The 20,531-nt window shown below is 42.1% G+C and overlaps 1 protein-coding gene across 6 annotated transcripts in view; it reads left to right on the forward strand.

Annotated features, from left to right (window-relative positions):
* LOC106607987 (ankyrin repeat and SOCS box protein 2) overlaps window positions 1-14,149 on the forward strand; it is a 39,712-nt gene extending 25,563 nt beyond the window's left edge. For 3 of the 6 annotated variants that reach the window (XM_014205534.2, XM_014205536.2, XM_014205541.2), the window contains exons 5-9: window positions 100-345; window positions 1,472-1,643; window positions 8,232-8,805; window positions 9,649-9,790; window positions 11,678-14,149. In XM_014205534.2, the coding sequence (XP_014061009.1) occupies window positions 100-345; window positions 1,472-1,643; window positions 8,232-8,805; window positions 9,649-9,790; window positions 11,678-11,829 (1,286 nt within the window). In that variant the 3' untranslated portion in view covers window positions 11,830-14,149. Of the gene's footprint in view, window positions 1-99; window positions 346-1,471; window positions 1,644-8,231; window positions 9,791-11,677 lie in introns of all 6 variants that reach the window. The other 3 variants (XM_014205535.2, XR_006770314.1, XR_006770313.1) reach the window with 3 other exon arrangements.
* The last annotated feature ends 6,382 nt before the right edge of the window (window positions 14,150-20,531 follow it).

Below are 20,531 nucleotides of genomic sequence, written 5' to 3' on the forward strand. Positions count from 1 at the left end.
GGAATACCCCCAAACCCTTGTTTAGGAAACACTGTCTTCCATGACATACAAAGTCTGGGATTTCTTCCATTTAACTTCATCTTTGACTGTATTCCACAGCTTGTGAAAGTGGTAATGCTGAGATTGTGGTCATGCTTCTGAATCACGGTGCTGTAGTGAACAAACACTGCATTCAGGGCTGTACAGCTCTCCAGGAGGCTGTGAGCCGCAACAACGTGGAGATCTGTGAGATCTTGGTCCAGGCCGGGGCGAAGCTCAGCCCAACCAACATGTACGGTATCGCGCCCCTGTTTACTGCAGCCCAGAGTGGACACAAGGAAACACTTCGATTTCTCATTAAACACGGTATGTCTTTCCCCTGGAAAAATGGGTGAACTCTGTAGGCCAGCGGTCACCAACCTTTTCTGAGTCAAGATTACTTTCGCAGTCAATAAGCAAGCATAGATCTACCACTCAGATTTTTTTCATGACTTAAAAAATGTAACATTAACCTAGAAAAACAATTATTCTGTAATATTGAGGTTTGTGCAGTGGGCCTAATGCATGATCACAGCATATTAGCTACAACATGCCTGGCATGCCAATATTGTTCTTCTCAGACCATATTATATTTCAAAACTCGAGCTTTGATTACTAAATCGATCAGTTGCTGTAGCACTTACGAGGCACAGCTGAGCATGAATTGAAATAATTAGCAAATAAGTACATTTTTTATTTTACTGGACTGATGGTATCTGCTTCTGATGGTAATGGTGCTTTCAAGACAACTGGGAACCCGGGAAAAAAACAAGGTCAAATCATTACGTCAGTGATCAGAGGCCTAGAAAGATGCTTGAGTTTCCGACTTGGAATTCCGAGTTGGATGACCGTTCAAAACGATTTTTCACAGTCACATCTCATTTTTTCCCGATATCCCAGTTGTCTTGAACGCACTGAAGATGTAAGTCAGAGATTTCCCAGTTCCCAGTTGTTTTGAACACGGCATTAGTATCAACAGAGGGAGGGAGAGAGCAGCAGAGAGTCCACCTCTCACGGTCCCTGCTCTCTCCTTCCTTTCTTCTGGTGAGACTGACCAGAGAGAGGGGACACCATCTTCTACCAGATGGAAAAACTCGAGTCGCACCGCATCTGCCTCATACACAAATTCATGTTATTTCTATGACCAGAAAAAGTGAAATATTCCTTGATATTAAAAGAGACATGACGAGCTGCTAATAATGGGAGCACTTTGCTTATCCGGTGCGCAGGGCTTCTGAATCAAGTACACCTACTGTCAACAGCAAGAAAAAAAGAGAGCACAAGTCTTTATCACAGCCTTTATCGTTGGGTTTTTACAGACATGTTTGGTGATCGACTAGGAATGCCTTGCAGATCGGCCAAAGGGCGCAGATCACATAAAACTGTCATGGAGCTCTTACTATGGATCGATTGTTGACTTTTCTAACTGTCAGTTGCACTGAATATGTTCTAGGTGCTGATATCAACAGTGAGGCAAGTGATGGGGCCACCGCTCTGTATGAAGCAGCTAAGAACGGCCATAAGGACATTGTGGAGCTTCTTCTTTCTCAGGATGCTGATGCCAACAAAGCGGGCAATAAAGGACTTCTGCCACTACATATTGCTGCCCAACGAGGAGCTGATGGGTACCTACAATTATCTTACAATACCTTGATACATGGGAATACTACAAATATCAATGCACAGCACCCTTAAAGCAGAACTGAACTCTAGAACTAACTTCTCTTGTTGAAAACATTTTTACATTACATTTTAGTCATTTAGCAGACGCTCTTATCCAGAGCGACTTACAGCAGTGAATGCATACATTTCATAAAAAATTTTTCTCCGTACTGGTCCCCCGTAGCATCACAACTAGTCAGAAACATTTATTCCAGTCATAAAGTCAGTATCGTCCAAAACATAGTTTTGTGTACAAGAGTTCTCGATGACTTACATGAAGGTTGGCTTTTGATTTCTACAGTGCCCACTAACATGGGATAAACATCGGAGTTGTTTGAGGTCTATCCAGAACACACAGACAGTGAGACCGACCTGCCCAGCAGCACAGCTGTTTGGATTTGTTTACATAAGCAGTGGTGGAAAAAGTATCAAATTACCATACTTGAGTAAAAGTTAGGATACCATAGAAAATGCCTCAAGTAAAAGTGAAAGTCACAAGGTAAAAAACTACTTGAGTAAAAGTCTACAAATATTTGGTGTTAAATATACTTAAGTATCAAAAGTAAATATAATTTCTAAAATGTGACTCATTTCAGGAAACTAGGTGTACTTCCCAGAAGCGCCATTTGAACTCAAGTTAGCTTAAAATAGCGAGCGATGTTATTTCTTTGTTATTAGATTCGTTGTTGGACTAAAAATATTGTAAACTCACCAGGAATTCAAATCAATAGAGATACATAATGGTGTCTCAATTTAATCAAGCTTTGAAATGATAACATTATTGTACTATGTAATCTGTTTGTGCTTACTTGCGGTTAATTTGCAGTGTACAAGTTATTATAATTATGTTCCAGCCCCTGACCATCTGCACAGAAGAGACTTTTTAACCTGTTGGGGTGTAGGGGGCAGTATTTTCACGGCCGGATGAAAAACATACCCAATTTAAACAGGTTACTACTCTGGCCCAGAAACTAGAATATGCATATTATTAGTATGATTATTATTAGATTTGGATAGAAAACACTCTGAAGTTTCTAAAACTGTTTGAATGGTGTCTGTGAGTATAACAGAACTCATATGGCAGGCAAAAACCTGAGAAAAATCCAAGCAGGAAGTGGAAAGTCTGAGAATTGTAGTTCTTCTTTTGATTCTCTATCGAAACTACAGTGTCTGTGGGGTGACGTTGCACTTCCTAAGGCTTCCACTGTCAACAGCCTTCAGAAAGTGGTTTGAGCATTCTCCTGTCACTGGGCAGATAATAGGAGTTCAGTTACTGAGTGGTCTGCCTGGCAACAAAGGGATTGGATATGCTCGGTCCCGCGAGCGCGCCGTTCCTTCTTTTTCTTCTTGAATGAATATGCTATTGTCCGGTTGGAATATTATCGCAATTTTACGTTAAAAATGCCATAAAGATTGATTTTAAACAGCGTTTGACATGCTTCTAAGTACGGTAATGGAACATTTTGACTTTTCGTCTCTGGTTCCGCGCTCACGCGTTATGCCTTTGGATAAGTGATCTGTACACACGAACAAAACGGAGGTATTTGGACATAACTATGGAGTATTTTGAACAAAAACAACATTTCTTGTGGAAGTAGCTGTCCTGGGAGTGCATTCTGATGAAGACCAGCAAAGATAAGACAATATTTCTAATACTAATTCTGAGTTTAGGTTGCCCCGAACTTGGCGGGTGTCTGTATAGCTCACTGTGATGGCTGAGCTATGTACTCAGAATATTGAAAAATGTGCTTTCTCCGTAAAGCTATTTTAAAATCTGACACAGCGGTTGCATCCAGGAGTAGTCTATCTATAATTCTTTAAATAATTGTTTTATATTTTGTCAACGTTTATGATGAGTATTTTTGTAAATTGATGTGCTGATTCACCGGTAGTTTTGGTTGGAAGACATTTTCTGAACATCACCCGCCAATGTAAAATGGGGTTTTTGGATATAAATATGAACTTAATCGAACAAAACATACATGTATTGTGTAACATAATGTCCTAGGCGTGTCATCTGATGAAGATCGTCAAAGGTTAGTGCTTCATTTAGCTGTGTTTGGGGTTTTATTGACACATGTTCTTGCTTGGAAAATGGCTGTGTGATTATTTTTGTCTATGTACTCTCCTCACATAATCTAATGTTTTGCTTTCACTGTAAAGCCTTTTTGAAATCGGACAATGTGGTTACATCAAGGAGAAGTGTATCTTTAAAATGGTGTAAAATAGTTGTATGTTTGAGAAAGTTGAATTATGACATTTTGGTTTTTTTGAATTTGCCGCCCTGATTTTTCACTGGCTGTGTCCCGCAGGTGGGACGCTAGCGTCCCACGTAGCCCATAGAAGTTTAAATCACCCAGCAGTGCCATTTTCAGAAGGGGACATAACTTGGGAGGGGGACTGGGACTCCCATTTTTTTCAGACATCTTAAGCACATTTCCTGCATTTCTACACAATGGCCCTTTTAGCCGTCTCTATTTAGAACAACAAAAATAAGCAAAAATTCCCACAGTCATTAAGCTAGGTAAGATATTTTTTAATATGTTTAAGTGATTGATAAGACTGAACTAGATCCATGATAATTCAATAATCAATATTGTGTTGACCCTTTAACCAGTAGCCCAACAAATTAACAACTCTTACAAATAAAGTACAAAGACAACTTTTGATTGTCTTTAAGACATCCTCTATATCAAATTTCAGTCAGACGGCCCAGCCAGCCAGAGCTAACTGCACACGGGACCCCCACCAGTCTTGTCAATAACTCAACTTTCTCCCCAACACAACTTCCTAACACACAGACACAGTACACCCTCCACAGAATTCATATCATAAGCCTAATAGTACTGTAGAGCTCATTTTACTTGCACACAATATAGCTGGGTCACCCCATCCTGCCCCTAGGGGTCCACGACCCTGTAGCGCCCGAACCCAACACACCCCACTCAGCTTTAGGATCTTAGTGAAACATTCATTAACGACTTCAGGTGTGCCAGAGTGACAACAGTAAGGACTGAGCAGCCCAGCAGCTAGGGATTATCTAAATCTCCCCTGACGTGGGCATGTTTTCAATACAATACAGTATTCCATATAAGGCATCCAGACCTTATGAAAGTTGCACAGTGTATCCTTAATCTTAAAACAAATCTAATGATACTGTATATAACTTTAAATTTATTCCATACATTGTGGGAGGAAAATCAACCTTCCAATTAATGGCAATGCATTTATTAGCCACTATTTTATTTATTTATTTAACTAGGAAAGTCAGTTCAGGACAAATTCTTATTTACAATGACTGCCTACGCCGGCCAAAACCTAACCCAGACGACGCTGGGCCAATTGTGTTCTGCCCTATGGGACTCCCAATCACAGCTGTTTGTGATACAGCCTGGAATTGAACCAGGGTCTATAATGACGCCTACTAGCACTGAGATGCAGTACCTTAGACCGCTGCGCCACTCGGGAGCCCATATAAAATGCTAGGTTACACAGTTTCTTCTGATAACGGTTTCCAGTATAAACATTTCCAAGCAAACAAAAACAGGGACAAGGGAGAATCTGTAGACATGCTGAGATAAAAGTACATACTCTTTGCCAGAATTCAGCCAGCCTTCACAAGACCACAACATATGCAAATATTAATTGGAAGCTGCTGTCCTGACTTCCCTGTGGCTCAGTTGGTAGAGCATGGTGTTTGCAATGCCAGCATGGTGTGTGCGATGCCAGGGTTGTGGGTACGATTCCCATGGGGGGCCAGTACAAAAAAAAAAAAAATGTATGAAATGTATGCATTCACTACTGTAAGTCGCTCTGGATAAGAGCGTCTGCTAAAATGTAAATTTCCCCTTTTGAGCTTTACACCTCCAGCAGAATAATACCATTTATGAGTGCATGATATTCTGTTTCACTGGCATATAGTAGGTTCTATGGATGGTCTTAAACTGCATTAATTTATGTCTGAGATTATATAAACATGACTGGGCATTCTAACATATCTATATCCATTCATCACCAGGTCTTCTTCACATTTTAGTTTTACATGTTTTGTGTCATCGGGAAAAGCCCCTATCAACCCTTGACACAGTTTGGAAATCAACTTTGGAGGTTTGTCAGACTGCCTTAAAATAGCATATGGCTTGTCCAGTGTTTGCTGGACAGAGAGAATAAAGTGTTGTATCTGCAAAAATGCACCTCACCTCTGCCACAGACTTCTCTCGCCTGGCTGCCTAACTCTGCTGAGACCTCTGTCACCACCTGATGCTCCTAAAATGAGGCATGATAAATAATTATTTTGGTGTACATGTATACATTATATTATCCAAGAATAGAATCAGTGGTTCAATAATTGGAATTACCATAATTCCCAGATCCCAGACTGTAGCTTTGAACTTAAGCTGCTGTCCTGTAGCTACCGTAGGTCAATCAATCAATCAAATGTTTTTATAAAGCCCTTTTTACATCAGCAGAAGTCACAAAGTGCTATACTGAAACCCAGCCTAAAACCCCAAGCAGCAAGCAATGCAGATGTAGAAGCACGGTGGCTAGGAAAAACTCCTTAGAAAGGCGAGAACCTAGGGAGAAACCTAGAGGAACCTTGCCGTTCACCTTCGCACTCCTGGGCCAGACTGCACTCAATCATAGGACCTACTGAAGAGATGAGTCTTCAGTAATGACTTAAAGGTCAAGACCGAGTCTACGTCTCTCACATGGATAGGCAGAATTTTTCCATAAAAATTGAGCTCTATTGGAGAAAGCCCTGCCTCCAGCTGTTCTATGTATGGCAGGACCAAATCGGAGAGACAGGTAGGAGCTAGCCCATTGTAATGCTTTGTAGGTTAGCAACAAACCTTGAAGTCAGCCCTAGCCTTAACAGGAAGCCAATGTAGAGAGGCTAGCACTTGAGTAATATGATAATAAAATAGGCAGGATTCTAGCAGCCGTGTTTAGCACTAACTGAAGTTTATTTAGTGCTTTATTCGGGTCACCGGAGAGTAAAGCATTGCAGTAGTCTAATCTAGAAGTGACAAAAGCATGGATTAGTTTTTCTGAATAATTTTTGGACAAAAAGTTTCTGATTTTACAATGTTAAGAATATGGAAAAAAGCTGCCCTTGAAATATTCTTGATATGTTTGTCAAAAGAGAGATCAGGGTCCAGAATAATTCTGAGGTCCTTCACAGTTTTATTTGAGACAACTGTACAACCATCAAGATTAATTGTCAGATCCAACAGCAGATCTCTTTGTTTCTTGGGACCTAGAACTAGCATCTCTGTTTTGTCTGAGTTTAAACGTAAAACCTTTGCCGTCATCCACTTCCTAATGTCTGAAACACAGGCTTTCAGTTTAGGCAATTTAATTTAAATGTACAGCTGTGTGTCGTCCACATAGCAGTGAAAGTTGACATTGTGTTTCCGAATGACATCACCAAGAGGTAAAATATATAGTGAAAACAATACGTATACATTATTTGTCTTCAGGAAGGCAGTGAGTTGCTGCGCAACAGCTTTTCATTTTTTTGGGAGTAATGGGAGATTCGATATAGGCCGATAGTTTTTTTACATTTTCCAGGTAAAGGTTTGGCTTTTTCAAGAGGCTTTATTACTGCCACTTTTAGAAATGGGGATAAACATACCTGAATTGTCCAATAGAAACTCATTGCAACTGTTGGACTAATGATTACACCATAGATCAGATAGATGGAGACAAGAATGTGCAAGGCGGTATTGAATGTGTCAATGTCTGTCTCCTTGATTACTAAAAATTCTCTTGACCTGTTCACCTACGTTACAAACTTTAATTCATAGGCTAGGTTGTAGAAACCTCATGATGGGTACAGGGAAAATGTGAGTATCCTATATATAGTAGCCTAAACCTAATCGATATTGCATTGAGCTGGATAAATGGAATATGAATGACAGTCATCCTATATGCTGTAAAAGAAATAAGGCCATGCTCATAAATTAATATATATTGTCCTCCCTCATCTTAAACAGCACCGATCGCCGCTGTTCTAGTTTCTGTTTCCAACTCCACAGACTTACATCTCACATGCACCTTTCTCCGCACCTAAACTGAAAGGAACATAAGTTAGAAAGGGACTATCAACCAAGGAAAATGCTACTGTAATCTTTCAGTTCGTAAAGTACACAAAGCAAAATGCTAGGATTAGTCAGAACTGTGACACATATTCTAGACACACCACAACAAAGCTGTGAAGAAATGTTATTTTTCAGAATAGAATGTGTACTGTATGCCTTGAGTCCTGTTGCGGTATTTCTTGTGGAGACTTGGATTCCTCGGATTCCGGTTGGAGAATTCCGGTTGGAGGATTCCGGTTGGAGGATTCCGGTTGGAGGATTCCGGTTGGAGGATTCCCGCTATCAGAAGGGTAGTAACCAGGGAGGGAATTCTCCATCTTGGAATACTTTAACTGTGATTTCTGAAAAAAATGGGAACTTTACGTACGTTTTAAGGGAATGTTTTAACCCTAACACTAATCTTCCACTCTGGGCACCCACTAATTCCCTCTGTGTGGTTTTCTTTTTCAGTATTGTGTCATTGCTGATCAAAGTCACCAGCAAGTACAGAGTGAATCGCAGTGGAGTCAGTCCCCTCCACCTGGCCGCAGAGTGCAACAGGGACGCAGTTGTGGAGGTCCTGATTGAGGCCGGCTACGACGTCAACGCCATGCTGTCAGATGACCGCTCCATGATGTACGAGGACCATCGTAGCACGACTCTCTACTTCGCCGTCGCCAACGGCAACGTGGAGGCAACCACCATGCTTCTAGAAGCCGGCGCCATCCCAAACCTGGACACCTTCAACCCGCTACTGGTAGCATTGAGGCAGGGTAGTATTGAATTGGTCACTTTGCTGGTGGAGCACGGTGCCAATGTCAACGCCTACGTACCCACTCACCCCACCTCATTCCCGGCCACCCTCATATTCGGTATGAAGTACCTGTCTATGCTGAAGTATCTGATGGACAATGGCTGCGACGCCCTTTCCTGTTTTAGTTGCACTTATGGCAGTGGTCCACACCCACCACATCAGGAGACCTCTGAGAGGGATGACTTGCGCTACAATACCAATACATGCAGAAGTACTGGGGAACCTGTTCAGGTAAACAAAATAACAATGAAATGTTTGGTATGTGCATCTGTGTAATATATTTACATACATTCTAAATATAATGCCAATTAAGAATGAGGGGGATTATTAGGTGGCCAAAATGGAAATTTAGCCAGGAGACCAGCTTTAACACCCTTACTCTTGCAATAAGGGGGATTTTTAATGACCATAGAGAGTCAGGTCACCGGTTTAACATCCCATCCAAAAGACAGCACTCTGAGCAGAGAAATGGCCCATTCACTGCCCTGGGATTCGATCTTAAGACCGGAGGCAAGAGTGCCCCCTACTGGTCCACCATTTCCAGCAGCATCTGGTCTCCCATCCAGGACCAACACTGCTTAGCTTCAGAGGCAAGCCAGCAGTGGGATGCAGGGTGGTATGCTGTCAGCAACAATTGTAAGTACTATGTACCAATGGAAAGAAAGTGTATCCAAACGCGCTTTAGCCCAGCTTGAACAAAAAAGGTAATCAGTTCCTAGACTGAGGGACTTGAAAATCCCAAAAACATTCCTTACCCCAGGACACTTCACCGGGTTGAAATAAAGAAAAAGGAGCAGTCTGTTTCATAATATGTACCGTCAATAAATGATCAGATCTATGCAGAAACAGAGATCCATTTTTTTTATTTTCCTTTATAGTCACTCATTGAAGTGTCCTGTGGTAAGAAATGTTTTTTTGATTTACTATGTAATAATGTTTACCTACACTATAATCGCCTATAATTGTTATGCTGTCATGTTAGGACATAGGTATTTGGGACACTTCTTGTAAAGTAGAGACTAAAAAATACAATATACCATAGCCTATCATTGCTTTTTGTGTTTCCATCATTAGTTCTGTGAGATAATCTCTACTCGCTGGGCAGGACCCATCATAGATGTACTCCTGAATTACGTTGGCCATGTGAAACTCTGCTCCAGACTTACTGAGCACCTAGATAGCTTGGAGGACTGGGAAGTCATCAAAGAGAAAGCAAGTGAGTGTCATGCACACATACTGTACAGACACACCTACACATACTACACAACATAAGGTAGCATTTTGGTATAGCAGGACTGTATGCGTGGCTAATAAGCAGGGTTCATACCAGCCTGTTACAGTGGTGCCTTGACCTGGATCCCAGAGCTAATGTCTAGCTAGCAGCTGCTGGCAGGCTCATAAGGGACCGAGTGGCACTGTGGTCTAAGGCACTGTATCGCAGTGCTAGAGGTGTCACTACAGACCTGGGTTTGATCCTGGGCTGTATCACAACTGGCTGTGATTGGGAGGCCCATCGGGCAGTGCACAATTGGCCCAGCATCGTCCGGGACAGGGAGGGTTTGGCTCGTGTAGGCCGTCATTGTAAATAAGAATGTGTTCATAACTGACTTGCCTAGATAAATAAAAACTTGTGAGGGGTATGGGGAGGTCATGGCTCCAACAATATTAGTGACAGGTCTATATAACACCTCAATAATATACCATAATGAATTTGATTGATTCAAAATAATTTTCCCACCGTAAAGTGTCAGGTAGCTACTGGCTTTCTGTGGCTTTACAGCACAGTGTTCCTCAATTCTTCATTTTATGATTGGATCCCCCCACCACCAATTATGCTTTTGGTTTGGCCCGATCCTCAGAAGGGAAGAAAGTTGAGCAAGGCTTGTAAGGAGAACAGAGAAACGTGCAATATCTCCTCTCTTTCTCTCTCTCATCTCTCTCTTCTTAGCAAACCCTCAAAACTGTGAGCTAACTTATAACAAATAAATTAGTACAGTCAAATGTTATGGTAAATTCATAAGCACGAAAAATAATTATATCGACAATTATATTTTGTCAAATGGGGAAGGTTTGTATTGCGAAGTGATGCGCATCTCACATGTGAATGCTAGTTTTCAAAACAAGTGGTAGTTGGTAACGGTTATATTGGGATCAATTTTGAGAGCTCAATGACAACTGTGGAAGTATTGTCAACCTTTTAAATAATTATCTGAACCTCAGGCAGTAGGCTCAAGCAACCCTGTTTCTCTCAGTGCAGCTTGCCCTGCCTGTCTCTCAGACTCTGACCAGCAGCGAAAGTCTATCCTCCTTATTAATGTTCAAAAAACAAATGTGAAGGCCAAAATTCTGGGGGGATAGCACTAATCATGTTTATGCAACCTAATAATCATCCTTAGAATACTTCTAGAACCAACTTAACTAAAGTTTGGGAAGCACTGGTCTGGCTAAATGCACAAATGCCAGTATGCTGCAGCCAGCCTGCATGCTGCATCAGTTATGCTACAGGTTATTTAGCTTATTGCTAAATAACACACCAGCCTGATAATATGGACCAGTATGTTGTTAGCCTAATTTCTGGAGGGGGAAAATATATTTTAGATGATGAAAAGTGTGAAGGGTACACAAACAGAATAATGGGTTATGACATTTAAATGTAGTTAAAGCAGTGGTTTGGTAGTGACTTTCTGAATTATATTAGTTAGATCAAGAGTTTAAAGTAATACAGAAATGATTGGTATTTCAGTTGTGATTGTCCAAATTATCAGAAAAGTTTTGTATGTATTTTCCCTTTAAAATTAACCAGAAATGACCATTTCACAGCTATTTCTTTTTTCCTTCTTTTTTCGGGGGCAGAATGCCCCCCCCTCCCCCACCAGGGTGTCAAACCCTGAATCCATTGACCCTGAACACCCCCCTAATATTCAACACAAAGTTATGCCCTTGGCTGCTGGGGGTTACTGATGTGATGAGGGGGATGTCATGCATGCACACACGACACTGCCCAAACAGCCACTTCTTTGGAATGACTTGTGCACATGCTATGTACTTTCTATATACAAGCGTCACATACAGTATTACCATATCTGTTGCCATTGTCTTCCAGCGCAATCACGTCCACTGATGCAGCTGTGCAGGCTGAAGATTCGCCAGCAGGTTGGAATCCACAGACTGAGGTGCATAAAAAAATTGCCCCTCCCACCACGACTAATCAAGTACCTCAACCACGATGAGCGCAACCAAGAAAATGTTTTGTGAATAATAGTCTATGACATTATAGTCAAAGTAAGAGATGATGAGGGACTACAGCACAAAATCTCTTGACATAATCAGTGCTTTTGGTGTGAATCTTTTTACTCATATTTGAGCAGTAATATAGAGCAGTGCTTACCAACATGGGGTACTGCAGGTGGTCCTCAATTTATTATTATATTATTATTATTCATTTATATTTTTCTTCCAAACATAATACCATAGGGGTATTATAAGCAATTGTACATTACTTTTTACAATGCAAATTGTGTTGCCCCTTAAATTACAGATTTGGACACCGATAAACACCTAAATTGGAACAGTAACATGCTATACATTACATTTCATTACTTTACTTCTAATGGTTTGGGACACCTGGGACATCAAGTGACAAAAACCTCCAGGGGACCAAAAACATCCTTGGGGACAACAGGAGGCTGCTGAGGGGGGAACGGCTCATAATAATGGCTGGAACGGTGCAAATGGAATGGCATTAGACACCTGGAAACCCATTCTCCCCAATTAAGGTGCCACCAACCTCCTGTGTTGGGGATGTCCCCGGGACAAACCGGGAACTAGACAAAACCTCCAGGAGACCATGACACAACGTCCCAAGAATGACCTAAAAAACGTAATTTGGGATGTCCTGGGACAAACCGGGAGCTAGACAAAACCTCCAGGGGACCATGACACAACATCCTGACCACTTTAGGTGTCCGTTTCATGATGTTCCGGGGACATCCTAATGACAAGTTTTTGTTTGCAGGGTTAATGTGAAAAGGAGGGGATGCAGGGCTCAACGGCACAACTAGGAGCTCTTCTTTGAGTCATAAAAGTGCATTGAAATTATTTAGGAACTGTGCAAACTTTGGAGAGGTGTATGGCCACTTGGAAACACCAGTTAGACCTCTCACTCAAACCCTTGTAATTTTTTTGTCTTATGTTGCACCTACCCCAAATTTTCCACGAATATTCCTGTCATGTTACTGAATGTATCTAGAGTATTTTCAGATGTTGTTAATAACAAATGCTGCAACAAGTATGGTAAATGTAAAATGCACTTAAAATGTCATGATTGGATTCAGTCTCTTGTCAGGTCAACTGTTGTCTCCTTACCTTTAGTCTAATCATTTTCCCATAATCTCCAAACTGTTCCCTTATATTTGCTACCATGGTTATGCATATGCTTTCCATATTTCTTATGTAAAAAAAAATTCAATTTAGCCCTATCCATATAGGCCAATTCCCACAAGTGTAAAGGCTTTACAAACATTAATCTGTAATAATAGTCCTTTAATCTGTTACATTCATTGATAAAATTGACTGCTAAGATATTTTAAGTTAAAGAATTCTGTGACTCTGCAAATGGTAGTCCTTTTGAAGATGATTTGGTGGTCCCCAGAACAGAAAAGGTTGGAAACCGCTGATATACAGTACAATACAGCACAGCTAGGGTTTACGATTAAACTTTAAGATCAGACTAAGGTAGACTTACCAAGTTGGTAGCACTTTATTTTATGCTTTGGGACATTACTAGGTACTAGTATTTACTATTATTTAAATTCCTACGTGTTTGCAAGTACATAGTAAAATGGTAATTACACATAAATAACCTATGAATTATTTATATGTTTCAGTTGTGAGAGCTTTTAATTAACTATACAAATGAGAGCAGCCTCAGAAGCTGAATTATGAAACAAATATGTGAATGAGTTTTTGTCAAGCTTTGGAAATTTGCCTGTTTGCTTATTTGAGTGTACAGTAATTTTGGGGCATTATAGAACCCTGGCTATAGTGCAGGCTTTTTTCATTCGTTTAGCGTTAGTTGAGGTGTTATAATGTCTTATTGAGAATGGTATATTCAATTTCTCAATGGAAGATAAATAAGAAATAGATACATCAATGGCTTTTTGTCAAGGTTTTGATAGCTACTTATTTGATTTTATAGTATTTTTGGGGCATCGTTGGACCCTTTTAGGCTGCCTTATAAGTACATACATTGTGTTTTTGTAAATATTTGATTTGAACAGTTATCAAAGTTGAGAGTTTGAACATAAATGTTTAAAGCATTACCTGACAGTAATTGTAGTACCATCATCACAGTAAAGATTGAGAATATGAGAGGGAAACAGTAGATGTAATTTGATATTTGGTGTTGATTCACTTAAATAGATTTCATTGCAGTATTTGTAGTATTTTGTATGATCTCTGAGGTAAGGGTCTCCTTTTTCTAGTAATTGGGTATATTTTTGGTGACAAGGTGACAATTCAATCTTGTGCTATTTTGCCTGTGAAAAAAATTCAATAAACATCATATCCATTTTCATTGGGTTTTACAGTCATTCAAAGGAAATAATCCTGTATTTTATAGTTTTATAGTTCATTGGAATGTGCAATAATTCCATTGTTTTTATATTTATGTGTTTCCCAATGTATTTGTCCAGGATTCCTGGATGATGTTTGATTGATTTCTTGATTGCTGAATGATTGTTGCTTAGGGTTAAGGTCATGTTTGCGGGTTAAGGTTAGGGTTAGGTTTAGGGTTAGGGAAAATATCATTTAGAATGGTTGTAAATTGTGTGTGTGTGTGTGTGTGTGTGTGTGTGTGTGTGTGTGTGTGTGTGTGTGTGTGTGTGTGTGTGTGTGTGTGTGTGTGTGTGTGTGTGTGTGTGTGTGTGTGTGTGTCCTTGCACTTCACTTCTGACAAACTCCTCATGAGGGTGCCAAATTACTTCACAGGGGATTGCTCCATGGATGAAGTTCTGTTGACACCTTCATCCCTCTTGCCCTCTAGCATTGGATGGAACTACTACAGTAGTTACGTATATTGGTAGGCTATAGCATGGCTATACCACATAACCAAATGTTGTGCATTATTCATGCAATGTACAGTCCATAACATGATGGCCCATATTTTTCCACATATAATAATCTACATTGTGGGTTATGTTTTATCTTGGATTGTTGTCAAATTCGATTGTGATCATATATTAGATTGTGAATAGTCACAAACATCCATATGGTAGAGGCAGCCATTTTAGTCTTGAAACAGGTCTTAAAAACCCTCTAGAGTCAATGTCTGCGCTCCCGAGGGAATCTCATTAGCCAGAGTGGTGTTTGTCAGACCATGAAACATCCCGAAAATCGGTCTTCTCCCAAAATTGTCTGTAGCATCTGAACGGTTTCACCTAGAAACGAACCCCTCTATGGAAAGATGAGACTCCCACGAACATGATGGAGTTTCCCTTTTGCTCTACAAATGTCTTGGGACTCGTCAGAAGTCGGTACTGTCTGTAGCGTCCAAACAGTTTGGGCTATGTCACGAAATGGATTGGCAGATTAGTGAATAAGTGTGTGGCGGGGCTGATGTGATCAGACGCACCTGCAGAGAGTTGGCTAATCAAACAGGTAGCTGGGGATTGGCTGTCATTTCCTTTAAAAGCCGTGTGTTTTCTGTTGTTTGGCTGCTGAGAGTTGAGCTGAGAATGTCTCTCCGTGGGGATAGGTCCCCTATAAAGTTCGCATGTCTTGGGTGTTTGCTGTGATTGCAATAAACCAGTGTCTGCCGGATGAGAAGTCCTACAGGCAAATTCGAGTGAGGAAGTGGGCGGCTGCATTGACAATGAACTGTGGCTGTGGAGCTGAGGGGTGATCTGAGAACAGAGGACAAAGAGGCATTGGTACAACACACATCTAGGAGCTTTAGCTCCGCCCAGTAAGGGATGTGATTCTTCCTGTGTTCCCCTTATACTACACTTTCTCTCTCTGGGCTACTTTACCACACCACTGAAAGCCACTAATGTCTGTCTCCCTCTCGTTCCGGGACATCGGTGACGTTGCCAAACAGAGTCTCAGACCGGGCGTGTTCCAGGACAGGGAACTATGCGGATCTGGATATTTCGCCAGACAGAGACATTTATTATTTTATTTTTGTGGGGATATGGTTCTCGTTGGGCCCTAGAAATTAAGAACCTATCCCCACCCTCTCTACATGTTGTCTTGTCTGTCTTTCCAACTCACTATTTTGTCCCATAGCAGTAGAGTCCTTTAGAGGGGTTGGCAGAGTAGAGCAAGGCCAACGAGCAGTATGGCTGGTGGCATTGTCATGCTGGAGAGTCATGTCAGGATGAGCCTGCAGGAAGGGTACTACATGAGGGAAGAGGATGTCTTCCCTGTAATGGACAGTGTTGAGATTGCCTGCAATGACAACAAGCTCAGTCTGATGATGCTGTGACACACCGCCCTAGACCATGATAGACCCTCCAACTCCAAATCGATCCCGCTCCAGAGTAAAGGCCTCGGTGCGTTCCTGGTGTTACTCGGGCAGTTGTTTTTGCCATCCTGTACCTGTCCTGCAGGTGTGATGTTCGGATGTACTGATCCTGTGCAGGTGTTGTTACACGTGGTCTGGGCATCTTTCTTTTGGTGTTTTTCAGAGTCAGTAGAAAGTCCTCTTTAGTGTCCTATGTTTTCATAACCGTGACCTTAATTGCCTACCGTCTGTAAGCTGTTAGTGTCTTAACAACCGTTCCACAGGTGCATGTTCATTAAATGTTTATGGTTCATTGAACAAGCATGGGAAACAGTGTTTAATCCCTTTATAATGAAGATCTGTTAAGTTATTTGGATTTTATTATTTGGATTATCATTGAAAGACAGGGTCCTGAAAAGGGGACTTTATTTTTTTTGCTGAGTTTATATTGTTGCAGTGCCATATTAGCATAATTCAGTGTGCAGTGGAGTGAGATTGTTATTGCTTTTCACTATATTTTTGCAGTGCCATATCAAAATAATTTGCAGTGTGTTACTTTCACATGACTTTTGCGGTAACCTACCTGAGGGGAGGCTCTATGCTGTCGGCCCCCTCCGGGAAATCGTGCAGTCTGTTGTGGGAATTGGGGAAACAGGTTCCAAATCCATGTTAACCCATGAAATTACAATAAAACTTACCCTGAGGCTACTTACCTGTCCTGGTCTTCTGTGTTGGGGTTGTGTGCAGTGTTGGGTGGAGTTAAAAGGGGTTCACGCTAAACTTTGACACCTCTTAAAGTCAAGTAGCATCGGTAGGATTTTTCCAAGCACAATTCTCTTGCACAGGGGCTATGGATCAGCTAGGGGATGGAGCACAGGGGGCAGCAAGTTCTTTAGTGGCAGGCCCACTACCTCAGTATACTCCTGTAGCAATGCCGTGGTTCATGTGTTCACCCTGGGTTACCAAATGTATTGCTGAGAGTAGTGGAGTTAGTTTTGGGGAGTTGCGGGCACAAATGGAATCCCTAGAACTGGCAGAACAGCAGTAGATTGATTTCATCATGGGGGCTCTAGATGGCAGTGCAAAGAAAAACCATGTTGTTTAGTCAAGTCCAGATGAACTCACCTGCTTCTTTGTGTGCTGCATTACAGGACCAGTTTGGCAGCCTCACCCCAACACCCACTCTTCGGTACTGCTTCTTTGACTGTAACCAGAGGGGAGATGAACCTATGGGAGACTACCTCCTGCTGACACAGGAGCTATTTAGCCGATAGCTCCAATCAGAACAGGACAGATCTGACAATGATTAATCAACTCTTCGCAACCAATTTGTTATAAGTCTGAAGGAGGGCCCTCTGAAACAAGAGCTCCAGAAGTATGCGCGGCAACAGCAAGGGATGAAGTCAGACTCTCACGAACATGTAAATGTCACAAGACTCATCTGAAGGTTCCCCCAGTACCAGTTGGAAAAATGAATGGGTGTACAGTATATTTGAAGACTGTTTAGTTTAAAAAATAAGGGGTTAGGCCTCATGAGTGGTGCAGCGGTCTAAGGCACTTAATCGTATGCTGTGCCACAACCGGCCGTGGTCGGGAGTCCCATAGGACAGATCACAATTGGCCCAGCCCTGTCTGGGTTAGGGGAGGGTTTGGCCGGTGGGGCTTTACTTGGCTCATCGCACTCTAGCAACTCCTTGTTTCATGACGTAAACCTGTTCATCAATGTGTGTGTGTGTATGGGCTAATAGCAATAATGCCAAATACATGTTTTCCTCAAATATTTTTTTAAATATTATTTGTACCTAGTAGCTTGATAACACTGGTCCACACCAGCTCTGGTCCAGTGTGTAGATAGTAGCTAGTTATGTAATTTCACCACCCATGCTGTTGGTGGCAGTAGCGCACCATCCTCTCTTGCACCATTCGACATTATGTCTCAGCTCATATGTCTCACAGCATCTGTGCCTTGAGAAGGTATCTGCAGGAACCAGACCCTATTGGAAAGTTCAGATTTTTTAGTAGAATTCGCCAAAATGCCTTTTCTATTTTTCAAAGTCTTATTTCGAAAGCTAACACATCTGGATATTTTTAAATGTGGTCACCCTAGGAGGATCTGGGGTTGGGCAAACCCCCTATAATGGAGCCATTGCTGGCTAACCTCCTCCACCCCAATCATCGAGCTGGATCCACCACCGACCATCCCTCCCGGTAAAAATAGAGCTCTAAGGACATTCTTGGGACGTTGTGTCATGGTCCCTACGAGGTTTTGTCTAGTTTCTGATTTGTCCCAGGGTTGTCACTGAGGCCGTTTTTAGGAAAATGTCAGGAAGTTCTTGGGACATTGTGTCATGTTTTTTCAGTGTCAGCTGTAAGCGGTGGTAATATCAAGCGGCGGTGTTGTCACCAAACCGAAGACTTTCGTCAAAACAGACGTTCTGGGGAGTTGTTCTTCAGAGTTGTTTGAAGGAGAGGATGGCTCTACACCACTCTCTCTCTTGAGTTTCTTATCTAGTTATTTTCTGATCTCATTTTGCTCTTTTGTAGTTTTGGCAAGTACATGTGTGTTTCCCATCCCAGTTCTCTCCTCTTCCTGTAGGTTTTAAAGACGCTCCCCATCCTGTGGCTGCAACCCTTAGTTTTGTCCTTTACACACAATCCATGTGGAATTCCTAGTCTCTGGCAGTGTTTGGAACTACCGATTTGCGGTCAATAATGGGGAGTTCATTTCAGGCTTTATTGCCCTTCAGTCCCTACACTTTTTGGCCCTGAAGGATTGCCCCAGAGAACACTGCTACTCCAGCTGCTCTCTCATCATCTGAATATGTGTTCTCTCGTAGTCTGACAGCATCTGATCATCGCGGTGGTGGCTCAGGGCTACTCATTTCTCCAAAGATGTTTTATTTTCCCCCTCTCTCACCTGTCTAGCTCCTCATTTGAATTCCATGCAGTCACTGTCACTTGTCCATTCAAGCTTAATATTGTTGGCATCTATTGCCCACCAGGTGCCCCTAGAGAGTTCCTCAATAAGCTTGACACCTTGATAAACACATTTCCAGATGACGGCTCACCACTCATCGTACTGGGTGTATTTAACCTCCTGATGCCTGACTTCAATTAATTAATTTACACTCCTTTCCTCTTTTGATCTCACCCTTTCCCAGTCACTTCCCACTCACAAGGCAGGCAATACACCTGACCTCATCTTCACTAGAGGTTGTCCACCTACTGATCTCACTGCAGCCCCCCTCCGTGTCTCTGATCACTACTTTGTTTCCATTTCTCTTCATCTCTCCTCCAACCCTACCCACTCAGCCCCTATCCAATGGTAATGCACCGTCACAATCTTCACGCTCGCACTCCCGCTACTCTCTCCTCTTCTATCCTATCCTCTCTTCCATTTGCTAAATCCTTCTCCCTCATGTCTCTGTCTCTAAGACCCTACTCTCCTCCCTTTCCACATCCTTTGACTCTCCCTATCCCCTTTCCTCCCGGCCGGCCCGACCTACCATTCCCACTGAGTAACTCACTCTGTGCTAACAGAACAGGGCTACGGGCAGCTGAGCAGAATTGGAGGAAAACTAAACTTCTGGAGTACCTATCATCCTTCCACTCCCACTTCTCTATCTTCTCTTTATCCTCTGCTAAAGCCCATTTCTAGAACTCTAAATGTCAAGCTTCAGCCTCCAACACTGGGAAACTCTTCTCCATTTTCTCCTCCCTCTTCTCACTCCCTCCTCCCTCTCTAGGGACGACTTTGCCAACCACTTTGAAAAAAAGGTTGACGACATCCGCTCCTCATTCACTCAGTCTACTGAGTCCACTGGTCCCACTTACACAGAATAATCCTACTCCTTGACCCCTTTCTCCCCTCTCTCTCTCTAGATCAAGGATGGGCAACTCCAGTGCTTAGGGGCCTGATTGGTGTCACACCTTTCCCCAGCCCCAGATAACACCCTTGCCTCCAATAATCAACTAATCATGATCTTCAGTTTAGAATGCATTTTGTTTAATCAGCTGTGTTTGCTAGGGGTAGGGGAAAAATGTGACACCACTTCTTCCCCCGAGGACTGCCCATTCCTGCTGTAGATGAAATCTTGTGACTAATGATGTCCGGCCGCCCAACAACCTGCCCATTTGACCACCACCCCTGCTCCTTTCTCCAGACTATCTCTGGAGACCTACTCCCATTCCTCACTTCTCTCATCAACTCATCCGTGACCACTGGCTGCATCCCCTCTGACTTCAAAATGGCCAGAGTTGCACCCCTCCTCAAGATACCAACAAGACCTAGACAACCAGGTGAGGGGAGTTCCTTACTAATCAGTGATCTTAATTAATCAATTAAGTACAAGGGAGGAGCAAGAACCTACAGACTCTTGGCCCTCCTTGGAATGAGTTTGACACATGTCATAGATCTATCTGCTACCTTCGACTCCATGAACCATCAGATCCTCTT

The sequence above is a fragment of the Salmo salar genome, chromosome ssa06 (genome assembly GCF_905237065.1).
Source record: "Salmo salar chromosome ssa06, Ssal_v3.1, whole genome shotgun sequence".
Classification (NCBI taxonomy): Eukaryota; Metazoa; Chordata; class Actinopteri; order Salmoniformes; family Salmonidae; genus Salmo; species Salmo salar.